Source organism: Cottoperca gobio, chromosome 4, assembly GCF_900634415.1.
Source record: "Cottoperca gobio chromosome 4, fCotGob3.1, whole genome shotgun sequence".
NCBI classification, from domain to species: Eukaryota; Metazoa; Chordata; class Actinopteri; order Perciformes; family Bovichtidae; genus Cottoperca; species Cottoperca gobio.
The window spans coordinates 28,110,090-28,134,109 of record NC_041358.1 but is presented as its reverse complement, the minus strand read 5'-3'; the positions used below and the strand labels follow the sequence as shown (position 1 = coordinate 28,134,109).

At 39.6% G+C, this 24,020-nt stretch overlaps 1 protein-coding gene across 2 annotated transcripts in view; it reads right to left on the bottom strand.

Moving 5' to 3' along the window:
- The window catches only part of nme7 (NME/NM23 family member 7), a 27,265-nt gene extending 3,323 nt beyond the window's left edge, over window positions 1–23,942 (bottom strand). The window contains exons 1-10 of one of the 2 annotated variants that reach the window (XM_029429128.1): window positions 23,808–23,942; window positions 21,063–21,164; window positions 20,534–20,700; window positions 19,896–20,006; window positions 17,404–17,454; window positions 16,141–16,348; window positions 15,953–16,058; window positions 8,655–8,719; window positions 8,120–8,188; window positions 7,744–7,845 (exon numbers count right to left, since the gene is read on the bottom strand). In XM_029429128.1, coding sequence (XP_029284988.1) covers window positions 7,744–7,845; window positions 8,120–8,188; window positions 8,655–8,719; window positions 15,953–16,058; window positions 16,141–16,348; window positions 17,404–17,454; window positions 19,896–20,006; window positions 20,534–20,700; window positions 21,063–21,164; window positions 23,808–23,810 — 984 coding nt within the window. In that variant the 5' untranslated portion in view covers window positions 23,811–23,942. The remainder of the gene's footprint in view (window positions 1–7,743; window positions 7,846–8,119; window positions 8,189–8,654; window positions 8,720–15,952; window positions 16,059–16,140; window positions 16,349–17,403; window positions 17,455–19,895; window positions 20,007–20,533; window positions 20,701–21,062; window positions 21,165–23,807) is intronic. The other variant, XM_029429129.1, reaches the window with a different exon arrangement.
- Window positions 23,943–24,020: the final 78 nt, after the last annotated feature.

Sequence of the window (24,020 nt, the reverse complement as noted above, 5' to 3'; positions counted from 1 at the left end):
TTCATTAAGTTCTGCTCTTAAACTGAGCGGAGGTTTGGGGAATAAAAACAATCACAAAGATGTTTTAATGTTACAGAAGAGAGCTATAAGAATCAGAAACTAACACGCTATTAATAAGCTCACGCTCAGACTGTATAAAGTTAAAATGAGATGAGTCCGTATCAACTCAGAGTTAATAATAAATAATAGTTAGGTTTTAGTGTTTTACACTTAATTCTATCTGTTAAAACAAGAAGATTAACAAATATAAAAGCTGTGAACACTAGTGTGTGTATGAGTTACGTATATATATTGTTTTCTTTCATTTTCAGTGTAAAATAATGAATGTAAAACGTCACGGCTTCAGTTCGTCACTACTTCAGAATAAATTCATATTTTTTATGTATTTAATTGAAAACTACAGAAATAAACTCAACTTAACACAAAAACAAACAAACAATGTGTTTATGTTTATGTGCTCAACACGAAGTCGTCTCAGATCACTAAAGTTTCCAGGCAGCAGCGTCTTTCTCCTCAGACACTCCCGAGGTCAGAGGCAGGAAATGCAAACCTCCCACAGCGTCCGCCATCAGGGGGGGGGGGACAGCGTGTGAATAATTAATTCACCAAGACGACTTCTACCTCTAAAGGAATGTGAACGGCGACATAAACATCGTGGAGGGTTTGATACACTGGGAGAAGCAGATGTGATATTTGACGCTTTCACACAGAGAATCAACAACGTTACAAATACCTTCACAGAAATCCAGTCGCGCTTTGTTTTGTCTCAGGGAAACATTTCCTTTGACATCTTCTTTATCCTGCGTGAGTTTATGAGAGCGCACACAAAAGGCAGGAACAAGTTTCAAGGCCATAAATCAAGATAAACAATGAAATGTTGAAGTTACTATGAAAGAAAAACTATTTGTGTCCCGACGGGTTCAAGGATGATGAGAACTGAGGATCACCTGGGAACTCAACGAGTATTTATTTCAGCTCTTTTCCAAAGAATGTGGCATTTTAAAGCTTTGGATGATTTATTACAGAGAAAATCACAAAAAGAGCCAAAAACACATTTTAAACAGAAAGTATTTAAACTGCTCGTACTTTTACAGCGCCGGCACATATTTGTCGCCAAATTTAAAGACAAACGCAACGGAGACTATGAGGGGATTATTTTTGGACAAGTGGCGGCCATGTTTGTCAGTCGGTCTGATCATGTGACTGCATCACATGGCTGTCTTGCTTGAGTTCTTCTGCTGCTAATCGTATTTATTTTTACTTATTGATTGAGTCGGCAGCGTGCAGTGCTTTAGTATAGGGCTGCAACATTTATCGCAATTTTATCGAAATCTCAATATGGACTAACGTATTACCCAAATTGGGCGCAATATTTGTTAAAGGCCATATATAAGTATTTAAAACGTCACTTTCTATTTTATCTTATTCTATTTTATATGTATATATTTGATTATTCTGGCATTTTACTTGCACCATTATCTCATTTATTTATTTTGTATGTCTTAAGTTTGCTGCTACGCTGTAGCTTTGGTGCTTATGATAATAAAGCCTTTGAATCTTGAATATGTGTAAAATACCATTTTGAATAAAGTATTGTTGAGCTGCAGAGACGTCCCGGCCTACAAATCATATTCTACAGACTTAAAAAAATCTTTGTTTGGTACAGATCCTTGCAAAACTCCTTTTTTAATGAAAATGAGAATAATGACGCAAAAATGATAAATTCCTCCAAAAACGCAAAAGTAACTTCAGTCAAAATAATCCCAATTAGATTTCCTTTCCTGAATCGTTCAGCTCTGCTGTGGTACAAACAGCTCTTGAGGCTGGTTTGAGTCTCAGGAAGTCAAACACAGCAGCCTGTTGTTGATGTGTCCCACGCCACAAAGGGAGATTTATTTAGTGATAAAAGAATGCTTTGCAAAGCGCTGCTCTCTGTAATTGCATTAGTTTCCCATGAGTGACCTGCTGTCACAGTTTAATTAGATTTTAATGAGTCCCACAGTGTGCTCGACTGATGTTCACGTAATGGCTGCTGGCTTTAGTTTTTCGGACAGTAATGACGGGGGCAGAGTGACCTGCTGGTCACATGACCGTCCAGAAATCTGAAAGTCTCACGTCTGATCGTTCACGCACCGCTGACCGTCCCGCCCTGCTGCAGAGGGAGTCTGTCACGATGCATATGGCTGCCAGTGTGGGTTTTATTTAAAGGCTCCACTTCAGTCAGTATGTTAGGATTCTGCTAACCTCTCACTAACAACATGCAATACACACACACACACACACACACACACACACACACGCACACACACACACACACACACAGTGCATTACATGTTAGTGAAGGTGAACTACTGTGGAAAAAGAATGCTGCGGAAACAAAAAAATATATGATTTTTTCATGCCATTACATTTACCTAAAATAATATTACAAATAAATGTAGGCATTAATAATTGATAAAAATGTGGAATAAATTGATATTCGTTTTAATTTGCTTCTTCATTTATTTACCTTGTATTAATGCTATGTATTAATTTATTAAATTCCTCATTTAATTACATTTTTTGTGTATTTATTTATTTTTGCATTTATTTATTTTTTATTTAAAATATATTTCATTATTTTTTTTCTGTATTATTTTTCCTTTGCATTTTTCCAACAATGTTTAAAATACTATTCACTTCTTATGAACACATATTCAGTAGCTTTGGACTTTATGATTTCATCAAAACCCCAGAAATGTGTTAAGAAAATCTCAATAATAATAATAATAATAATAATAATAATAATAGTTATAATAAGAATATTCTTATATTAAATACACGTGTCCTGCCATCACATCTTTTTTAACGACTGTTGTATAAATGGCTCATGGAGAATTATAACACGTCACAACTCTTGTCACATTTATTGTGTTTTTATTACATCATACTGTCTTTTAATACTTTATTACAACAACTGTTGCTGCACATTGCACCTTTTATTTTTATTCCACTTTAGAATTGACCAGATAAGAAAAAGAGAATAAAAGTTTATTATCTGTAACTCGTACTTTAATAGTCATAGTTTCTCAGCAATGCAAATATATAGTAACAATGTTCCCCATTATGTTTAATCACCAACAAATGTATTGGTTTAAAAGGCAAATCGAGCTACATTTCTACTCAGATGGATCTTTGTACTACAGTGCACTAAATTTAGCATCGTGGCCACCAGGAACAGCTGATATCTCTTTCCATAAAAACATTACGCAAATGGGTCAAACATCAATACCAAAGCATATTTTTAACCAACATGATGCACGAGTAGTATCTCAGCCTCGTGCCGCAGGAAGTTCAGGTCTGTTTGATCATCTCGTGCACTCATCTTACACAGCACGTTGTGACCCAAGGTTTTCTTAAAGCAATGTTATGCAACTACTTCACCTTAAAATAACGGATTCTAAATCATTTGGATGCAACACTGACTTGTAACGGGGAGAACGGCGCATCTGTCAGTCTGTTCTCGCAGTCTGTAACTTTGGTAAGCGGGTCATACGATCTCCCGGGAGAAGTGTGTACATCACTCAAGTGTGTAAGACTTTACGACACTAAGCTGATTTTAGTGAAACTGGATTATATTTTATGGAGAAAATGTTTTCTGGTTTTCTCTCTGATGTTCTTTGGCTGCTCTGCCTCGACTCAAGTTTCCTGAGTGACAGAAAACTTTTTACTTGATGTTAAAGTAACGCAAACGGCTAACAGTAGCGGTCATCAGCTAGTTAGGTGTTAGCTCAGTTAGCTGTTAACTCAGTTAGCTGTTAACTCAGTTAGCTGTTAACTCAGTTAGCTGTTAGCTCAGTTAGCTGTTAACTCAGTTAGCTGTTAGCTTAGTTAGCTGTGAACTCAGTTAGCTGTTAACTCAGTTAGCTGTTAGCTCAGTTAGCTGTTAGCTCAGTTAGCTGTTAACTCAGTTAGCTGTTAGCTCAGGTAGCTGTTAACTCAGTTAGCTGTTAACTCAGTTAGCTGTTAGCTCAGTTAGCTGTTAGCTCAGTTAGCTGTGAACTCAGTTAGCTGTTAATTCAGTTAGCTATTAGCTCAGTTAGCTGTTAACTCAGTTAGCTGTTAACTCAGTTAGCTGTTAGCTCAGTTAGCTGTTAGCTCAGTTAGCCTTGCCGCCAGGACTGGGAGCACAGAGCACCGCCGGGTGTTGGTGTTTACGATGGGTGTGACGGTCTTGAAACCGCAACAGGAAACCCCCACTTCCTGTTGAGCCGATTACTGCTAATAAACCTGAGTTTGCCGTTTAATTAGAAAGTTTACTAATGAACAAAGTCAATTGTCAGCCAGTTCATTTATGTGAAACTATTTAGAAGGTTTATCTACCTCAGTGGTATTTAGTGTTCTCCAACACACACACACACACACACACACACACACACACACACACACACACACACACACACACACACACACACACACACACACACACACACACACACACACACACACACACACACACACAAGAGGAGCTTGGGTCAGATTGGCTCACAGAGTTGTGTGTGTCCACTCTGTTATCAGGACACATCACATGACAGAACAATCTCATGACTGAGTCGGTGCAACGTGAGGGGGGGGGGTGTGGAGGTGTGATACATGAGGATCCTATATAGCATGATATAGTACGACGCCTAGTTAACTGCCTCATATATCTTCACTCGGATGTTTGGCTCTCTTGTGTGAGGGAGTATTAGGGTTAAATTGATCTGCCATCAACTGTAAAACTGTGTGTTCGAGGTCACTTAATGGAGCCATCCGGCTGCACATGTGTTGTTTATAGATTAGTCTTAAATCAATCTAATCAATAACCTGTTCTTAGCACAGCCTCTCCACTATTAATAGACATTGTGATCTCTATATACAGTGGGGTCCAACCTGTCTGATAATGACGTGTGGAATGTCTTCACGCTCTGCATTAGAGAAGAAAACGAAGTGTACTTTGGTACTTTGTTACTCGCCCCGCCGCTGACCTCCGTCTGAGACATTTCTTCTCATGCTGCTGCTGTGACTTTCCATTAATCTCGTGTATCAAGTGACTGAACTCCACTGAAGAGTGGGAGTGCGAATGTTTAGGTTATTCGTCAGATAATACGGAGGTGAGGTTGAGGTCATGCAGTTATGAAATGCTTCAACTCCCAGTTGGTCACTTTAATCTGAAGCAATCAGGGAAAGAGAAGGAAACAAAAGGTAGAAACACAACTCATAAAGACATGCGGAGGGAATGTAACAGTCACAGTGGGAGACAACGCTACGACGGAAAGAAGTGGAAACTGAAGAGGCGTTTGCACAATATTATCTTATGTGTATTAAACAATATATTCATATTTATTTGTTTAAATATTGTGGTTATAGTAAATACCATAGTATTGCTTCACCCCTAATATTTATATAATTTAAATAATAAATCCTGTCTACAACAGTTGGTTTAGTAATCAATCGAAACAAAGGAAGCGTTCACTATTGTTTTATATAATCGATTAATCGTGAAAGTTGAAGCTGTTTCCAGTAAATATGGAGACTTCCTGCTTTTCTCAGTTTTACATCATATTAAAGTGAATATCTTCAGGTTTTAGACAAAACCTTTAAAGAGTTGAGTTTGTACAGATCGTGCAGGTGTGTGGTCCCTGGTGCTGGCAGAGGTCTTATCATTAGGTTTCACAGCACGCACCAGCACAGCCCTGCAGCACTGGTTCCACCACACACACACACACACACACACACACACACACACACACACACACACAAACACACAAAGACACACACACACAAAGACACATACACAAAGACACACATACACAAAGACACACACACACACACACACACACACACACACACACAAAGACACACACACACACACACACAGACACACACAAAGACACACACACACACAAAGACACACACAAACACACATACACACAAAGACACACACAAACACACATACACACAAAGACACACACACACACACACACACATACACACACGGGGGCCAACTCTTTTATCTGGTCACGGGCAGGTAATGTTGTATGTCATGTATTTTAGGAATTAATCATAAATCATGAAATCTTTACTGAGTTCGCTGAGTAAGAGTTAAAACATGTTCATTTTGTCTGATTCAGGAAAACCCAAATGTGTGTTTCACTTTTCATGTGATCAGCTTTGAAAGAACTTATTTGAGAACAGAACGGTGTACACCTTGTGTACCGGCCAAATGTTGTCTTGCTCTTAGTAATATTTGTTCTTTAAGTGTACTCGAGGATTCGTTTTTACAGTACAGGTCATCGAGCAGACGCTCTTATCCAGAGCGACCTACAGTGAACTCAGTACAGGGACAGTCTCCTGGAGCAGCTCAGGGTTAAGTGCCTTGCTCACGAGTACAATGGTGGCAGCCTGGTGTTGAACTCCCGACCTTCTCGAACTTACCATCCCCACCCGTTGATGGCCTTAATTGATATGATCCTGACGTGATTAATCTGTTTGAGTCAAATCATTGAGGTCTGCTTTATATAATAAATGCTATTTCCAACTATTTGTTCTTCTGGATTACGTAACGTGTTATCGTGATTATGTTCCAGAGCGAGGTTACTTCCCATGACACATATGAACCACAAACGTTGGTGTTGAGGTCTTCGTATATAAACTGGTACATTAACTACGACTTAACAGCTTTACCGTGTTAACGCTGTCTGCTCATCCACCTCTCTCTCTGTCGCTCCCACACACAGCTGCGCCTACATCAACACTTCTACAACAGTTTACATCAAACTGTGTGCACTTGTGAAACACTTGTTGTTACACAGAAGAAGAAAACCAGCGTCATTTTCAGAGATCCGCATACATTTCTCAAACTTTCTGGATGAATCACAAACAAACTGTGAATGTCTTTAAGTGAATCAGCTGATTGACATCAGAGGCGAGGAGGTTACCAGTGGGAATACTGTTGCGCCTACTATTTCGAAAGAGAAACAGCTGATGGTGTAACGTTATCACTCACTCAGGGACAGACTTTGGCGTTTATGGGGCAAACTAACATCCCATAGTAAACATATCACCGCCTCCGCCAACCAGTCGAGTAGCACTCACATCCACGTCTGTCCAACATATCATCCTTTTACCTTATTAGACATCTGTGTGAAATCGCCATAATTAGTGTATGAATTCTTGAGTTATGGCAAAAGCTTTTGAGGTCGCAGTGACCTTGACCTCAGTCCAAAGTCTAATCAGTTCATCCTTTAGTGTAAGTGGACGTTTGTGCCACATTGGAAGAAACAGGGGACAGAAAGGAACAGGGACAGACAGACGTACGTCGACAGAGCCATTAAACCAACCTCAGGATTAAGCGAGGCTTATGGAAGATACAAAGAGAGAGCGCGCCACATTAAGGGCTGCTTCTACTTTCACACATTTCAAATGACTGAAGCACAATAACACTGCTGTTGCAACCAAACTCACACTGCAGCAGAAATATCTTCCTTATCTCTGAGGGAGGCTACGAGAAACACCTGTCAGAACGTCACAGAACATGCGTCTTGCAGTGCCGTTGTATTGAACTGCATCACTTTTAATACTTTTAATGAATGAATAGAAAACATTTCTGTGAATCTGTTTTCTGTTGCCTATCCTTGAAAAACTCAATTGTTTGACATTGTACTTGTGTGACAGGCTTCTGGTGTGAAATATAAAGAGAATATTTCATATAGTTTGACTCACTGGATCGGCGGGTCCACAGAATTCCCTGAATGACTGCGGTGCGTCGGTGCCGTGGATCTCCAGGACCATGCAGGGTCCGGAGCACAGCTCGGTCACCATACTCTGCAGGGAGAGAGGGAATTAAAGACTAATAATGGTGAACAAAAGGGTTTTGCCAAGATAATCTTTCCAAAAACTTAATTTCTTTTTATTTGTGAGAACAGGATGGAAAAAAGGAACATTTGTGTTTCAACTTCTGTGAGATTTTGTCACTTTTCAAGGTTTTTACAAGAGATTGTGCAGCGTTTGTGTTTGTTATCGTCAGAAGTAACAACCCACAGAACTATGATGCAGGTACTTTGCTCTGATGACACAACAATGAAGTGTTTGTACTCACAGGATACTCGGTGACAACCCCTTTGTAAACTTCATAGAACTCTTCTGCATTTGCCCGGTCCACGTTGAACTGTGAAGAGGAAAAATTACTCGTTAAAAACGAGCACACAATGGAATATGGATCTATAAATATTTCACTTAGTGTGTGTTGCTCAGACTCATTTCCATAGACAAGACTGTGAAATCATGTCCTGGGAACAGATTAATTGTTAATATGCTCTTATTTTATTCCCATTAATGCACAACACACTCTGAATGTGGCTCCAGAGATAAAACCCCGATTGATTTATTTTTGTCCTTTCGGCCCAGAATGTGCATCACTCCTGATTAATGGACTGAGGTCACGGTTTGCAGCAGTTCAATTATGAGGTCAGGTCGGATCAGAGAAATCAATACAGTGCACGGATTAGTTACACGAGTAAAGCACGAGCACTGCGTTACATATAAACATCATATCAGTCATATTAGGAGTGTAAGGATAGCACCGCATAACAAGACCAGCACAAGGATTAGAGAATCATTTGTTAAAGATTTACCATCTGAAGGGCTGAGATTTCAAATCCAGCTGCAGATATGGAGTTCAGGATCTTCCCGGTCAGACCTGCCAACACATCAAAGCAGTTCGTATCTCCGGGGCTTTTATGAGTCGACACAGATTGACATGCAAACTGTTTATTGCTACAATAAGCACTTCAAAGTGATCCCTACCAGATTATTTCTTTAGCAGCGTACACAGTTCAATTAAAGGGAAACTCTATTTTCCAATGTTCTTGTCTCTAAGTGAGTAATGGGGACAGTTTTGGGAATTGGTCCAGTATTGAGCGAGAGCGCTGCAAACGCCAAATGGCTGCGATGTAATCATATCAAGCAATTCTGCAGTGTTTCTAACGGCTCAGACTGTTATTATAAGTGTCTGACAACATTATGGAGAGGAGCCTTAAACGTTGTTCTTTACCTTTCACTCGATCTGACGGAGATCAAGGAGAAGTCTCGCTCAAGGAGAAGTCTCGCTCAAGGAGAAGTCTCGCTTTGCGATCTCTTTGCGTAGTGCTTTCTAAAACATGTTCAATGTCACGGCTGAATATTTAGCTGATTTCCACAATGTGGATTTGACACAAGATTTCAGAAAGAGATTTTGTCCGACACAATAATAAACAGCAGATCAAGTGATATGTAAAGAAAAAGGTTTAATTTCTCTGTCGGCTCCTTTCATAATGTTGTCAGACACTTATAATATCAGGCTGAGCTGTCAGTGCAGAAACACTTTGAGTGGACGCACATCGACGGTGCAGAATTGCATGATTACATCGCAGCTCATTTCACGGCTGCAGCGCTCTCGCTCAATACTCGACTAATTTCATAAATTGTTGTCCTCGATTGTCACTTAGAGACAAAAACATGGCAAAATAGTGTCCAGGTTGTGTGATGTTTCCCTTTAAGTAAAACAGTTTATCACATATTGATATTATAGTACTGAATGTTCTATTCCAAACATGAACGTTATGTTGCGATGACCTCAGATCACTGCCTCCCTTGGACACAGCACAGTGATATTGTCTTACAGATGTCCTGTCTGTTGGAGGAGAGGAGACGCTCAACATGCTAGAGAGCGAGATACAGAGCCGTTCCTCTCGTCACTGACGCAGTGCATTATTGCAAAATAAATAAATGGGACAACCAGAGTGACAAAGGTGCAGCAGTGACAGTGAAGGTCAGACTGCTGCAGACACACATAATTGAAAGAGGGCGCCAGTCTCATTATCTCCGTCTGACATCCTGATAAAAAGTAGTCTGTGTTCCCGTGAGGCAGGATAGTAGGTATAACTGTAAACACTGATGTGTGTGATCACGACTTTCATTGTGGACCACCAGGTGCAGCGTGTGCTGATGAATCTCTCTCTTATATGTGTGTTAGGTAAGTAATCACCTCCCGAGTCCTCTGTGCCCTCCCCAGGCAGCAGCCAGCCGCCTGCCGAGGATAAGCGCTCACTCCAAAGCGGCTGGTGCTGTTGCTAGGAGATCCTATTCTGGGTGCCTGGCAACAGAAGCTTCTCTATTCCAGTCATGTCTGAGTGCATTTTCAGCCACAACTTCCCTTATCAACACTGTGATTGGCTGGACCCCGCGCACGTAGCTGTAGCGTAGTTTGTCCTCCGAAGCATGGGCGGATTATGAGGTAATGGGCCCCTGGGCACAGACACGCAAGAGCCCCCCCCCTCGTACATAGGAGCAAGACACACAGACTGAGAAGGACACACAACGACGACAAATGTTATGACGCACTTAAACCGCTTTCTACAGTTGAACCAGAACTCTCAGAATCTCTGAGACACAAAAATGACTTAGAGACGTTGTTTGTAGTCGTGTTGCATCTTTTTGTAGTCGTTTGTGTGTTTGAAGTCATTTTTGTATCCTTATAGTAACTTTGTGTCTCTTGGTGGTCGTGTTGTGTCTCTTGGTGATCGTGTTGTGTCTCTTGGTGGTCGTGTTGTGTCTCTTGGTGGTCGTGTTGTGTCTCTTGGTGGTCGTGTTGTGTCTCTTGGTGGTCGTGTTGTGTCTCTTGGTGATCGTGTTGTGTCTCTTGGTGATCGTGTTGTGTCTCTTGGTGGTCGTGTTGTGTCTCTTGGTGATCGTGTTGTGTCTCTTGGTGGTCGTGTTGTGTCTCTTGGTGATCGTGTTGTGTCTCTTGGTGATCGTGTTGTGTCTCTTGGTGGTCGTGTTGTGTCTCTTGGTGATCGTGTTGGGTCTCTTGGTGATCGTGTTGTGTCTCTTGGTGATCGTGTTGTGTCTCTTGGTGGTCGTGTTGTGTCTCTTGGTGATCGTGTTGTGTCTCTTGGTGGTCGTGTTGTGTCTCTTGGTGATCGTGTTGTGTCTCTTGGTGGTCGTGTTGTGTCTCTTGGTGATCGTGTTGTGTCTCTTGGTGGTCGTGTTGTGTCTCTTGGTGATCGTGTTGTGTCTCTTGGTGGTCGTGTTGTGTCTCTTGGTGATCGTGTTGTGTCTCTTGGTGGTCGTGTTGTGTCTCTTGGTGATCGTGTTGGGTCTCTTGGTGATCGTGTTGTGTCTCTTGGTGATCGTGTTGTGTCTCTTGGTGGTCGTTTTGTGTCTCTTGGTGGTTGTTTTGTGTCTCTGCCCTCTGACCCATTGGGCCCCTGGGCCTGTGCCCATTCAGTAATCCATGCATGCTCCTGAGTGACCTTCAGTGGAAATCAAAGCAAGCTTTTTTGACTGACAAACTCAGTTTGGGCTCAGCTAGCCAAATCCCTCAGACTGGGTTACTATCTTTTGGCTCAGACCAAAGGTAACCCCTCACCTCCGAAGGCAAATATTGTGTTTTCACATTAAAATAGTGACGTAATAGAATTCGAGCAATTTGACCTTTTTAAAAGCAGCAGCAGTGTTTAGGATTTAGTGGCATCTAGCGGTGACGTTACATATTGCTACCAACTGAATATCTGCTTTCCAAGTAGGTGGCCTTCAGGTAACGTAAAAACACGAAAGGCCCTTTCTAGAGTGGAAGTTTTGTCCATTCTGAGCTACTGTAGAAACATGGCGGTGCAACATGGCGGGCTCTGTGAAGAGGACCTGCTCCCTATGTAGATATGAAGGGCTTATTGTTAAGTCATGAAAGCACAACAGTGATTCATTCAGTGATTATAAAAACATAGTTTATAGTCATTTTATATATCCAAAGAAATCCCCCTAAATCCTGCACACTGGTCCCAACCTATGCAACTCCAGACCCGTGTAAGGGCAAGAAATTGTAAAATACAAAGCCAGGATTTTATTTATTTTGATCAGTTTTTTCTTTTCTGCTGTTTTGATGCAATATTCGATAAACAAAAGTCTGTCAGACGGACGGCAAACCAAACAACAGATTGATACTCTCAAAACGCCTGCAACGTGTGATTAACTGTTTAAACAAATGCATAAAATACGACAAGCTTCTCAACTCAAATGTACTCTTTGATTCACTTTGATTTTACTGGGAAGGAGGACGTCCACAGTCTCTTTACTACTTGAATATCCGAAGACAGATGGCAGTCCAGTAAGTGTGTTAAGGAAAGTGTCATTATCGTTTCTTGGTGAGGAAGTTATACTGCAGACAGAAACTCCTGCTTGAAATCACGGCGTAAACAAATATCAGCCAGATCACAATGAGCACAGTGACAAAAGCATGAGCGATTTTATCATTCTGGACAAACCACTAGTGTAATGATAAAGTGTAAGGATAATCATTAGCACTAGTGTTTGAAACATCTATGCATACTCTATGTTCTGGAAGAATCTAATTGAATTGAATTGCATAGCGAGTTAAACCGTTGCTCAATTTCGCCCTGCAGCAAAACAAAGCACGTCAACACTTCGGCAGGTTTCTTTTTTTAATGGTTCCTCTCTCACAGACCTTTCTCACGCCACATGTGTCAACTTGTCATAGCAGGAACAGCACAGGTGTAAGAGCAGGAACAGCATTAACAATGGCCTCATTCCATGTAGGTGAGGCAGGGTGTCGTACAGGCGAGCAGCATGCGCAGTACCCGGATCACCTACAGTTCACATCATACAGGCATTATTCAAAATGTCCTGCCATGAGAAGGCTCTACACTCACTGGCGACAATACAACCTTTAACACAAGAATAATATTTCCTTTCCTTTGAATAAACATTGCAAGCAAGGATGTGCATCTCCCAAACTAACTGTCCTCTCAGCTCGCGGTGTCTCCAAGACCTGACACAGCATGAATTCAGACGTTTCACAAATCAGCATCACGATGTTTGTATTTTAGAATCCTTTTGATCCGTTTATTTCAATGAAATCATCAAATCTGTTTATGTTGTGTTCAGGCCGCTGTAGTAAACTGATTATTTCAGAAGTAACACAAATAGATACAAATGATCCTGCGATCAAAAAGCCAAATTCACTCATTCATTCACTTGCAGTTTAGTGTGAACACAGCATGAGTGCAGAGCTGCTAGCGGTACTGTGAGGTGTGCTTTGAGCGCTAGGCCCGTATCATGTTTACCATCACCATGATCATATTTGGTCATAAAAGTTAAAGTCTGGACAAATTAAACATTTGACCAGATGGTGGCGCTGGAGGAAAGGTAAGAGGAACACCAAAGGCATTCGCCGACGGACCGTCATGGCCGTCCTTAAAGCTGTTAGCATGGCTAAAAATAGCAAAAGAACACAGCCCAGAGAGCACAAATACATCCATGGAAACTAGATACAACCCCGGTCCAGATCAGATACCAGGCAAATAACCGTTGAGGAAAAAAGAACAAATCAGAAGTAAAGATCAAATACACTTATGGTGAGCTTGTTTGGGCTTATAAATCCAGAACAACATCGGTCAACAGCGCTCTGTGAGCATTCTTCAGCTCTGTCCAGAGAACCTCTCATTTCACAGGTCAGAGCTCGAGTGGCAGAAATCCAAAGCTAAATGAGGTAACCATGTAGCACCTCTGTGCGACACAAATACATTAACATGTGTGGAAGACAATATTAGAAACATCAGTGGAAAGTCTGCTGATTAACACAAATCTAATAAGTCCAAAATATTATATAAACGAAGGCAAATTAATACGTATATAGTGTAAATCTCTGAAATATATGAATTCATAATAGAGCTGTAATCATTAGTTGATATGATTCTGTTTTATTTCACATGACAGTGAAGATCTTTGGGTTTGGAAGACAGAACCAGACATTGAGAGACATCCTCTTGGACTTTGAGACGACCTTCATTTTATACACCAAACAATTAATGGAGAAAATAATCAGCAGATGAATCGATAATGCAAACAATGGTTAGTTGCAGCCCTACTTACAGTATATCTCAAAAGTGAGTACACCCTTTAGATTTTTGCAAATATTCTGTTATATCCTTTCAGGGGATAACATTATCCTACTGAAACTTTGATATAACTTAAAGTAGTCAGTGTGCTGCTTGAATAACAGTATAGATTTATTGTCCTTTGAAAATTACTCAGTACACAGCTGTTAATGTCTAAACAGCTGGCAACAAAAGTGAGTACACCCCATAGTGAACATGTCTAAATTGTGCCCAAAGTGTCAATATTTTGTGTGACCACCATTGTTATCTAGCACTGCTTTAACCCTCCTGGGCATGGAATTCACCAGAGCTGCACAGGTTGCTTCTGGAATCTTCTTCCACTCCTCCACGACGACATCACGGAGCGCACGGATGTTGGACACCTTGCACTCCTCCACCTTCCTCTTGAGGATGCCCCACATGTGCTCAATTGGGTTTAGGTCTGGAGACATACTTGGCCAGTCCATCACCTTAACCTTCAGCTTCTTCAGCAAGGCCGTTGTCATCTTGGAGGTGTGTTTAGGGTCATTATCATGTTGGAAAACTGCCCTACGGCCCAGTTTCCGAAGAGAGGGGATCATGCTCTGCTGCAGGATGTCACAGTATATATTGGAATTCATGTGTCCCTCAATGAAATGCAGCTCCCCAGTGCCGGCAGCACTCATGCAGCCCCAGACCATGATGCTGCCACCACCATGCTTGACTGTAGGCAAAACACATTTGTCTTGGTACTCCTCACCAGGGTGCCGCCACACACGCCGGACACCATCTGACCCAAACAGGTTTATTTTGGTCTCATCAGACCACAGGACATGGTTCCAGTAACTCATGTTCTTGGATTCATTGTCTTCAGCAAACTGTTTGCGGGCTTTCTTATGCATCGGTTTCAGAAGGGGCTTCTGTCTGGGGCGACGGCCATACAAACCGATTTGATGCAGTGTGCGGCGTATGGTCTGGGCACTGACAGGCTGACATCCCACTTCTGCAACCTCTGCAGCAATGCTGGAAGCACTCGCACGTCTATTTTTGGAAAACAACCTCTGGATATGACGCTGAGCACGTGGACTCAACTTCTTTGGTCGACCCTGGCGAGGCCTGTTCCGAGTGGAACCTGTCCTGGAAAACCGCTGTATGATCTTAGCCACTGTGCTGCAACTCATTTTCATGGTGTTGGCAATCTTCTTATAGCCAAGGCCATCTTTGTGAAGCGCAATAATCCTTTTTTTCAGCCGCTCAGAGAGTTCCTTGCCATGAGGTGCCATGTTGTCCAGCATTCAGAGAGAATTGTGCCCAAAACACCAAATTTAACAGCCCTGCTTATCATTTACACCTGAATCCTTGTAACACTAACGAGTCACATGACACCAGGGCGGGAAAACAACATCATTGGGCACAATTAGGACATGTTCACTATGGGGTGTACTCACTTTTGTTGCCAGCTGTTTAGACATTAACAGCTGTGTACTGAGTAATTTTCAAAGGACAATAAATCTATACTGTTATTCAAGCAGCACACTGACTACTTTAAGTTATATCAAAGTTTCAGTAGGATAATGTTATCCCCTGAAAGGATATAACAGAATATTTGCAAAAATCTAAAGGGTGTACTCACTTTTGAGATATACTGTACATGTGATGTCAGATTGCACACATTAATAAAGTGTGAATGTACTAACCTTTAAAGATATTCCAGAATTTAAACTTAAAACATTAATGTTGAAATACTGCCCCCTGTTTCTTGGAACTATACATTTAAATACTTTTTATTTTCATTATTTACAGTTTATTGCAATTTTATTTATCTGGTGTTGTTCAATTTTAGATATTATATTTAAATTAATAATATAATTAATATACTGCCTTGTTTGGAAATGTGTTCAATTAAGAAAAGAAACTCAGTGAACCTGCAACTGGTTAGGAATGTCTCAACGGACGGACAAAGAGAGACACATGGACACATAACTTATAATATCGACATATAAATAAGACATGTTCCCTACCTTCTGATAAGGCATGAGGTTTGATGATGCAGCATGTGCAGTCTGTGTAGATGGCTGTATTCGGGGGACCATGGCCAATTGTGGATGGGAAAAAGAATTCAAGCTCCTATTAAGACAAACAGAATAAAAACACTTCATTTCTGGGTGCACACAGGAACATGGATAACAGGCTCGCTTCACATCCGTACTCTGGCTGCTGCAGCAAGTGAGTCAGAGCCATGACCAACATTTTTGATGCCATCTGTTCCAAACTGGGCACGGACGCTCTGCGGCGCCTCCTTCCGCGCCGCAGCAGACTCGGCGGGTCCCAGGAGCCTCCTCCAGATAGACATGGCCTCATCACCCATCAGCTCCATGGCAACCACGGGGCCCGAGGACACAAACTGCACCAGGTTACTGCAAAACCGAGCAATGAAGGAGGAATAACTCACTCGGATAATTGGAATTCCTACCAGCAGTAGGTCAGCTGTGCTAAAGGTGTTATTCTGATTGTTTTGGAGTGGGGTTGTTTGAGCTACTTATCCACAGTCAGTGTGTAACAGTACATGGAGAAACAGACAAGAGTACCTGCAGGAAGCTAAGTAATGTACTGCTGCGGGCGGGGCCGCAGACAAACATATTTTAGACACATACAGAAACAGACAGAGGAACTGAAGACGTTATCTACGCTCTCTTTAAAGCCACCACTCATTTGACGTCGCAGAACACGGAGGTTGCTGTTCTGTTGGGTTTGTTTGTGTGATACAGTTCAGAGAGGATGTATCTTTGTAGGTAAATGCAGCCAGCAGAAGTAAAAAGCTAACGTTAGGCTATAAAGGAACTCCAGCACGGTCACATGACTTCCCCAACACTAAGCTAAAGCCGGACTCGTGTTCGGCGTGATGACGTAGAAGTCTCATTTTGCCATTTGTTAGCAACCGCCTTGTTCAAGACGCGTAAAAGATTCAAAATGAGCTAGGGGACTAAGTGGAGAAATGCAAACTCATCTCCAGGTATTAGGGCTCATTCCCTCTGCGCTCTATCTGTGACATTGGTGAATCTGAACTAACCCTTTAAAACACTAAAGTCGAACAATAACAAACTAAGTGATCGAGGCAGCGGACGACCAGCAACTTCCATGTTCTGCAATATTAAATGACTGTGTTTGTAAATATAGCGAACATTTTGTAGGTGTCTTAAATACGTCCACAGCAGAACATTGTTTAGATTCCTGCTTCCTGTCTGTTTCTCCAAACTGCCTGTACCGTAGTGACACACTGACAGTGGAGACGTGACCTCATGCAACCACACTTCAAAACATCCAAACTATCCCTTTAAATAGGCTCAAATGTCACTGCAATGTCATTAGGATCATTGCCACAGGTCCTGTTAATGATAGCAGCCGGATACCAGAAACAGCCTCTGTTGGCTCACACCTGCTCAAAACTGGCAAATCATTTACAGGCACTCACTTGAAGAAAGGCTTTGACTGATGTTCCACATAAAAGTCTGCCGCTTGCTTCCTGTAATGCAAGAAAACCATAAACCATGCAGTTAATGAGTGGCCACATTATCTCAAGTATTCCCTGTGAACTCCGTGCAAAACTACTGACATTTACAAGACATTTATCCAGGTCAGAAACATTTCTCTCATTTCCATTAGACTATTATAAAGACATCCGTCTCTATTATCCTGGAGAATACCCTTAAACTTTATTTCTATTTTACACTTTGATCACAAAACAATAAAATATTATTATTATATATAATAATAACATATTATTATTATATATAATAATAATAATAATAATAAATATTATTATTATTATTATATATAATAATAACATATTATTATGATTATTATATAAAATAATAATAATATGTTATTATTATATAAAATAATAATATGTTATTATTATTATTTTATATAATAATAATAAAATATTATTATATATAATAATAACATATTATTATTATATAAAATAATAATAAATATTATTATTATTATTATTATTATATAAAATAATAATATATACACATTTATATATAAATGGTAAAAATAACAATAGGAGAAAGAAAATTCTTCAACTTAATTGTTTGGGAAAAGAACAATATTTCTGAGGTGACAGTTGTTTAATAATTGTTTATTAACCTTGGGAGAGTTTTCATTCAATAGTTAAAAACGTGCACTGTTTTAGGCAGATTATAGGATAGTTTTTAGATCTTGTATTTTTCCAGAAGGATTTTATTACTTGGCGGTGCGGAGACGGCTTTGAAACAGCAGTCAGACCTTTAAACTGGGTAATAAAAATAAGTAACTCTATTTTACGGGCGTGTAACTTCCTAATAATTTCCACAGGCTTAGAAATGTAACACTTTTAAAATTATTAATTCAAAATAAGACTTCAACGTCTTTAAAAGAACGGCTCAATTTTAATGAAATATGAAGTTAAAAGTGAACTGAATAAATAAAAAATTTGACTTTTGACCTTTATAATTAAAATATGAAAATTCCTGCCCAAAACCCTAAATGTCAATCCATGTTCATTTGACACTTATCAGATGCTTTAAAATGCAAACATTATTACAGGTAAAAGTTCTGCATCATCAGAATCTACAGAAGCCCTGAACATTTTCTGGTGATCCATTTTCTAAGTCTAAATGTTTTCTCTCCTGTGTTTATGACTTAAGAACAAATAAAGAAAACGGGGTAGTGGTGCACTACAGCCTCTTGTGGCCGAAGGCAGTATTACAACAAACACAAATATGATCTGACAAAAGAAATGAACATTTAAATAACAGGCAAACCATGTTTCACAAATGAAAACATAAAGATACGTCATAAACACGGGAAAGAAATCCATTTAGATCAGACTCTCTCTTGCCTCTCGGGGCTTCCGTAGCATCGTATACCTAAGCATCAAATGTAAAAGTAAAAGTGCACATTATAGTCGTTGCTATATCTAAGACTGAGATGGGTTTGATAATGAGTGAGCATCTGATAAAACCGTGATTAAATGCCACCCTTGTCCTATCCTTGAAACGCCATATGTTCCTAATGTGTGTGAGACAGCAGAGCCATCCATCTGTTTATGTGTGTGTGCCACCAAACAGCCTGTGTCTCCCTTTCTGAGGCTTCATTTTAGACATATCAGTATAAAAACAATAGAATAAATACAATACGAGTTCAACAACACTGAGATATAATCATCACAAGTCCACAGTGAGTGAAACACTGACAGATATGTTCCAACAAGAGGAACACCTTTTGTCAGATCAGTTAAAGGAATACTTCACCCACAAAATGATCATTTGTAAATCAATTACTCAGCCTGTGTTCCCTGACCTTACTTTGTTTTTCTCTCATGCCTCCATGAATGGAAAATCCCAAAAACCGAGAATGTTTTTGATGACTTGAAGTAAATCGGGGCGACATTTACATTTAACAACAGCAAAACTCCATCAACACATGTTCACTAAAACCTTACTATTTAAAACACTTCACAATAAACAGTACTCGCACGGGCGAGTAACGAGCCGGCGCAAGTGTGACGAGTAGTAGTAGTGTATAAAATATAAGTAGTGGCCGGATACGACGGGATAAATCAGACTCGGATTATTCTGCACGAGTTGTGTTTTTGCTGAATGCATCATTAAATGCCACCTGAAGCTTTTTTAATCTTTGCTTGACTATAACGGCACAGAGTGGAGGACAGCGGCCTCTAAAGACAACATCTGTACACACGTGAACATTTACGAGCCTGCATATTGGCCTGAGCATCACATCATCACAGATCCTCCTGAAGCTGATAACTTACTTTATTCTCCACAGTTAGCGCTCGCTCTGCCTTAAAGAATGAAGGAACATTTAGCTTGTGATCCTCTCTGTTTTATCAGACACCATAACACTCTTTAGTTAGATGTGATGTCGTACTGCACACTGTGACCGTAAACCGCCACTTACCATGTAAGCGTTGTCATTTTGGCTTTGGTCACGATCAGGTTGGACGAGTAAATCAAATCAAGGACGTCTCCGATCTTGGTGACAACATCTGGCTTTATCAAAGCAAGAGTTCTGGAAACATGGAGAGAGAAATGGATCATATCTGACATAAAGCCAATAAGAGGCAACACTTATGTGCTCACAATGATGGTAGAGCTGCTTGTACCTCCTCCATGTGTAACGGGTGCCCACAGCAGAGATCGGTCCGTCTGGTAAACTTATACTCACAATTCTGACGCATTTATTCTTTGTTTTGTATTTTATTTTGGCATATTTGTTGAGTTTGTGATGAAACTTGAACTTTTGTTGAATAGGAAATGTTTTTGGAGGAATTGAATAGAATTGTGATGGTATATAATGATGGTATTGTCATATTACTTCCTTAGGACAGCTTGATAAGAAATCCAATAACTAACAATATGTAAGGATATAAAAAGGGCCTTCCTTCTAATAATGACAGTAAATGCAGATAATGTTGATAAGAACATGTAATATAATACTGAGGACTAAGTGTATAATGTCTCTGAGCATAAATCGTGTCTTTAACGAGATGAGGGAAAGTAAAGCTGGAGAGGATCACGCTGATCACACCATCATACCTTTCTTTTTTGCTGCCCAGTTTGTTGGCTGTGTACTGATCTGCGTAATCAATCAGATTCAGCTGCCGTGAGAACACGTTCACTCGATTCCCAACGAACAGATCTTCTTGATTGAGCTCCTCATATTTGGTCTTTCGCAGAAATATTCGCTGGTTTTTTACATCAAACTGCAAAGAACACGTTAGTCAGCTTAGCTTAGCAGCTTATAAATGTGCTTTATCCTCTCTCTTAATTATCCCAACAACTTTTCTTTTACTTCCTGCTATATGATGAACTTGAACTCATGATTTGTTTTGATTTTACAATTACATATAGGTATTGACATTTACGCACATGTATGTATAGTATTTGTGTATTTGTATACACGTATGTTATGTCTGTAGTAAATTGTGTAGTTATGTTTGTGATGCAAGTTATATTTGCTATTTTGTTTGTGTTGAAAAGATTAAAAAGAAAAGAAAATGAAAGTTGAAGCAGCTGATGTGATAGAAAACTCTAATAAATATTAGTATCAGTAGTAAATGCTTACCATTTCCACTGAGCGGTCTTGTGGGTAGTAGAAGAGTTGGTAGCGCCGCAGGAGAGCTGCAGTCGGGTCGTACCACTCAGTAAGAAAGGCGTAGCGGTCCTCCTGAGAATGTCAAGCAACACAACACATCAGAGTAACAAGGAGGCACAAAACACCCACACGGAGCTTCACAAAGGTCAAATCATAATGTCACTAAAAAGCATGAGGCGATGATATTCTATAACTTTTCTCAACACGTTTATGTAGATCGTATTCCCAGATATAGACCCAAATGATTTTACAATCATCTTAAATGTGAAAACATGAACACAGAACATGAGTTCACATTCTTAAAGTTCTAGAAGCATCTGTGTCTGAGTTGCAGTGGACGCTCTGCACCAGCGTTAACTCAAACTCACAGGTGCTTTATATCAGTTAACAATGTTTCTTGCTTCAGTGCGTCATCCCACCTTCTCTCATTGTTTTGATGTTGATAACTTGCAGAGACTTCAAACATGCTCGAGTTATAGGTAATGCAAAACACTAGAGTTATGTTGCTGTTGCAGAGCTCTTTCAACTGCACACAATTATGTAACTTTGACAAAAGCAAATGTAGAATTCATGTTCAATGTGTTGGATGACCTCATGCAACAAAGTCTGAAGTGTCTGGCAGTTTATTTGTTATCACCAACATTAATACTTTTCTATAATCTATGAAGGATCCATTTCCATGCTGTGTGGAGTATGATGTCCTGATGTCTGATTATTTGATTATTACTGTTGTTTGTTTGTTTGGTTTAATTATCTTGTTATCACTTTTGCTTTTTGTTAATACTTTTTCTAATTGTGCTTATATTATATTATATACATTTTATATTGTATACTGTCGAGAGCCCCCTTGAAAACAAGATTTCGAGGGGTTATTCCTAATAATGAACTTCCCTCAAATTGAAGCATCAAAAACATCAGTAGAGTTTAGTCACCTGGTTTTCCTAATTTAGCAAGTCTGGGTTCAAAGGAAAGGTCTTGTCAGCATGGCAGCTCACTCATAAGCAGAGAGGAGGCATTACATGACCGTCTGTGGCGATTTAACAAACAACTCAAAGACACTTATAATGATCTCATATCAACATTTAACTGATGACAGATCTGAACGCAGCTGTTTTGTTAGCATTGTCACATCATACATCTGAGACTGCGTTTGACTTCCAGTTTCCTCCCACAGTCTAAAGCCAGGAAGACTTTCTCCTGACCCCGAGTTGTCTCCGTGAAGGACAACGTGTCCAAACTGTTTCCGTGTCTTCTGCCTATTGTTAACTTGAAAAGGCTCCGGCCCCTGTGACCCTGACAGAGTAGGCCACAGATATAAACAGTCTCTCTCTTCTGCTCTACAGGAACGTAGGTAAACTCTGAAATGATCCAAGAATGAGCTAACCTTTAATGTTAGCAACAAGCTAGCATGCAGGCTGAGACATTTGGTTTCCCTCACACTGAAATGTATTGACCAGGCAAACTGGCAGTGTGGAAGGAAGTATTTAGATCCTTTACTTCATTAAAAGTGCTAAAACTAATGTGTTAAAAGGTAAAAGTCCTGCACTGAAAATGCTACGCAGGTAAAAGTAAGTATAAACAGAAACATTTAGTTTAAGTATTAAAAGTAAAAGTACCCAATGCAGAAAAGTCAACAAAAAACACATCAAAGTTTAACCACAAAATTATTTGCCAATTATTTTTTTGCCGATCGACTAATTGATTAATGGACTAATCGTTTAATTTATAACAAAGCATTTTATTTTATAAACTATTAATATGTTTTTATGCAAAAATATTCATTTGTAAAGAAACTCAAATTGAGTAAAAAGTATAATATTCGCCTCGAACACCAAAACACATCCAGGGATCTAATTATAGATTCTAATTCTACAGTTTTCAATCTGTTACACGTAGTACAACATGAACCAGTCCATGTGTCCATTCAGTATTTAATTATGTATTTCTTTGCAATATTTGTATATTTTACCATTTATACACTTGACTCATAAAGAGGTTTTATTTAAATGTTATTGTTGGGCATTGGTGCTTTATTATAAATATTTATATACTCACCTTTCCCCCACATACTTGTTCACACAACAGTCCCTTATTTTAAAATTCAGCGTTGTTGTCTTTGTAGATGATTTGTCTATTTATGTGTATGAGCATAAGTAAAGTACAAGTACCTCAAATGTGTACTTTAGTAGCTTAACTTATTGTTCTTGAGTAAATGTAATTTGTTACCTACAATCCTCCAATCTAGCATTAATATAATAATATTATATGCTAATAACATGAATAACATACAACAGAAAACATTAACAACCCATTACCAACTTATTGTACTGATATCGACCTTCTTTCATCAGTAAGTTAAAGTTTACGTTAGTATGTGAACGTAGAAAATATTATATTATATATAAAACGTTCAATTAAAAGTAAAGTTACAAACGTTGGAGCTTTAGCCAGCTCGTTCATGCTAATCTAGTTAGTTACCGCCAATTATTGTTGTTGTAATACTGGTTTTAAGTTGTTAATAAAATACATTTATTCAGTCTAACGGTTGTAACTGAAACTGTGATGCTAACTGTTAGCCTGTGTTTGCTATACTTCCGTTAGCAAACAGTTTTCCGTTTCGTCCGTTTAATCGTTTTATAATTAAACATGCTGAATTTCTAACCAACAAATAGTGTGTTCGCATCATTGTTATTGAACTGGGAGATTTTAACTTACCATGTTCTACAAATGAACAAAGTTTACATCTAAAGTGCTGATACTGTTTTAGCTAGCGTTAGCCATCAGCGCGCTTTGCTCCGTTTCTATAGTAACTCCAGTGACCAACCAAGGTGCGTTCAAGGTACATTCACCTGACTACGTAAATGGCAAGTTGGGGTTGACTGTGTCACTACAAAGGATTATATTTAGAAGTTCCTCATAAAAGAATCC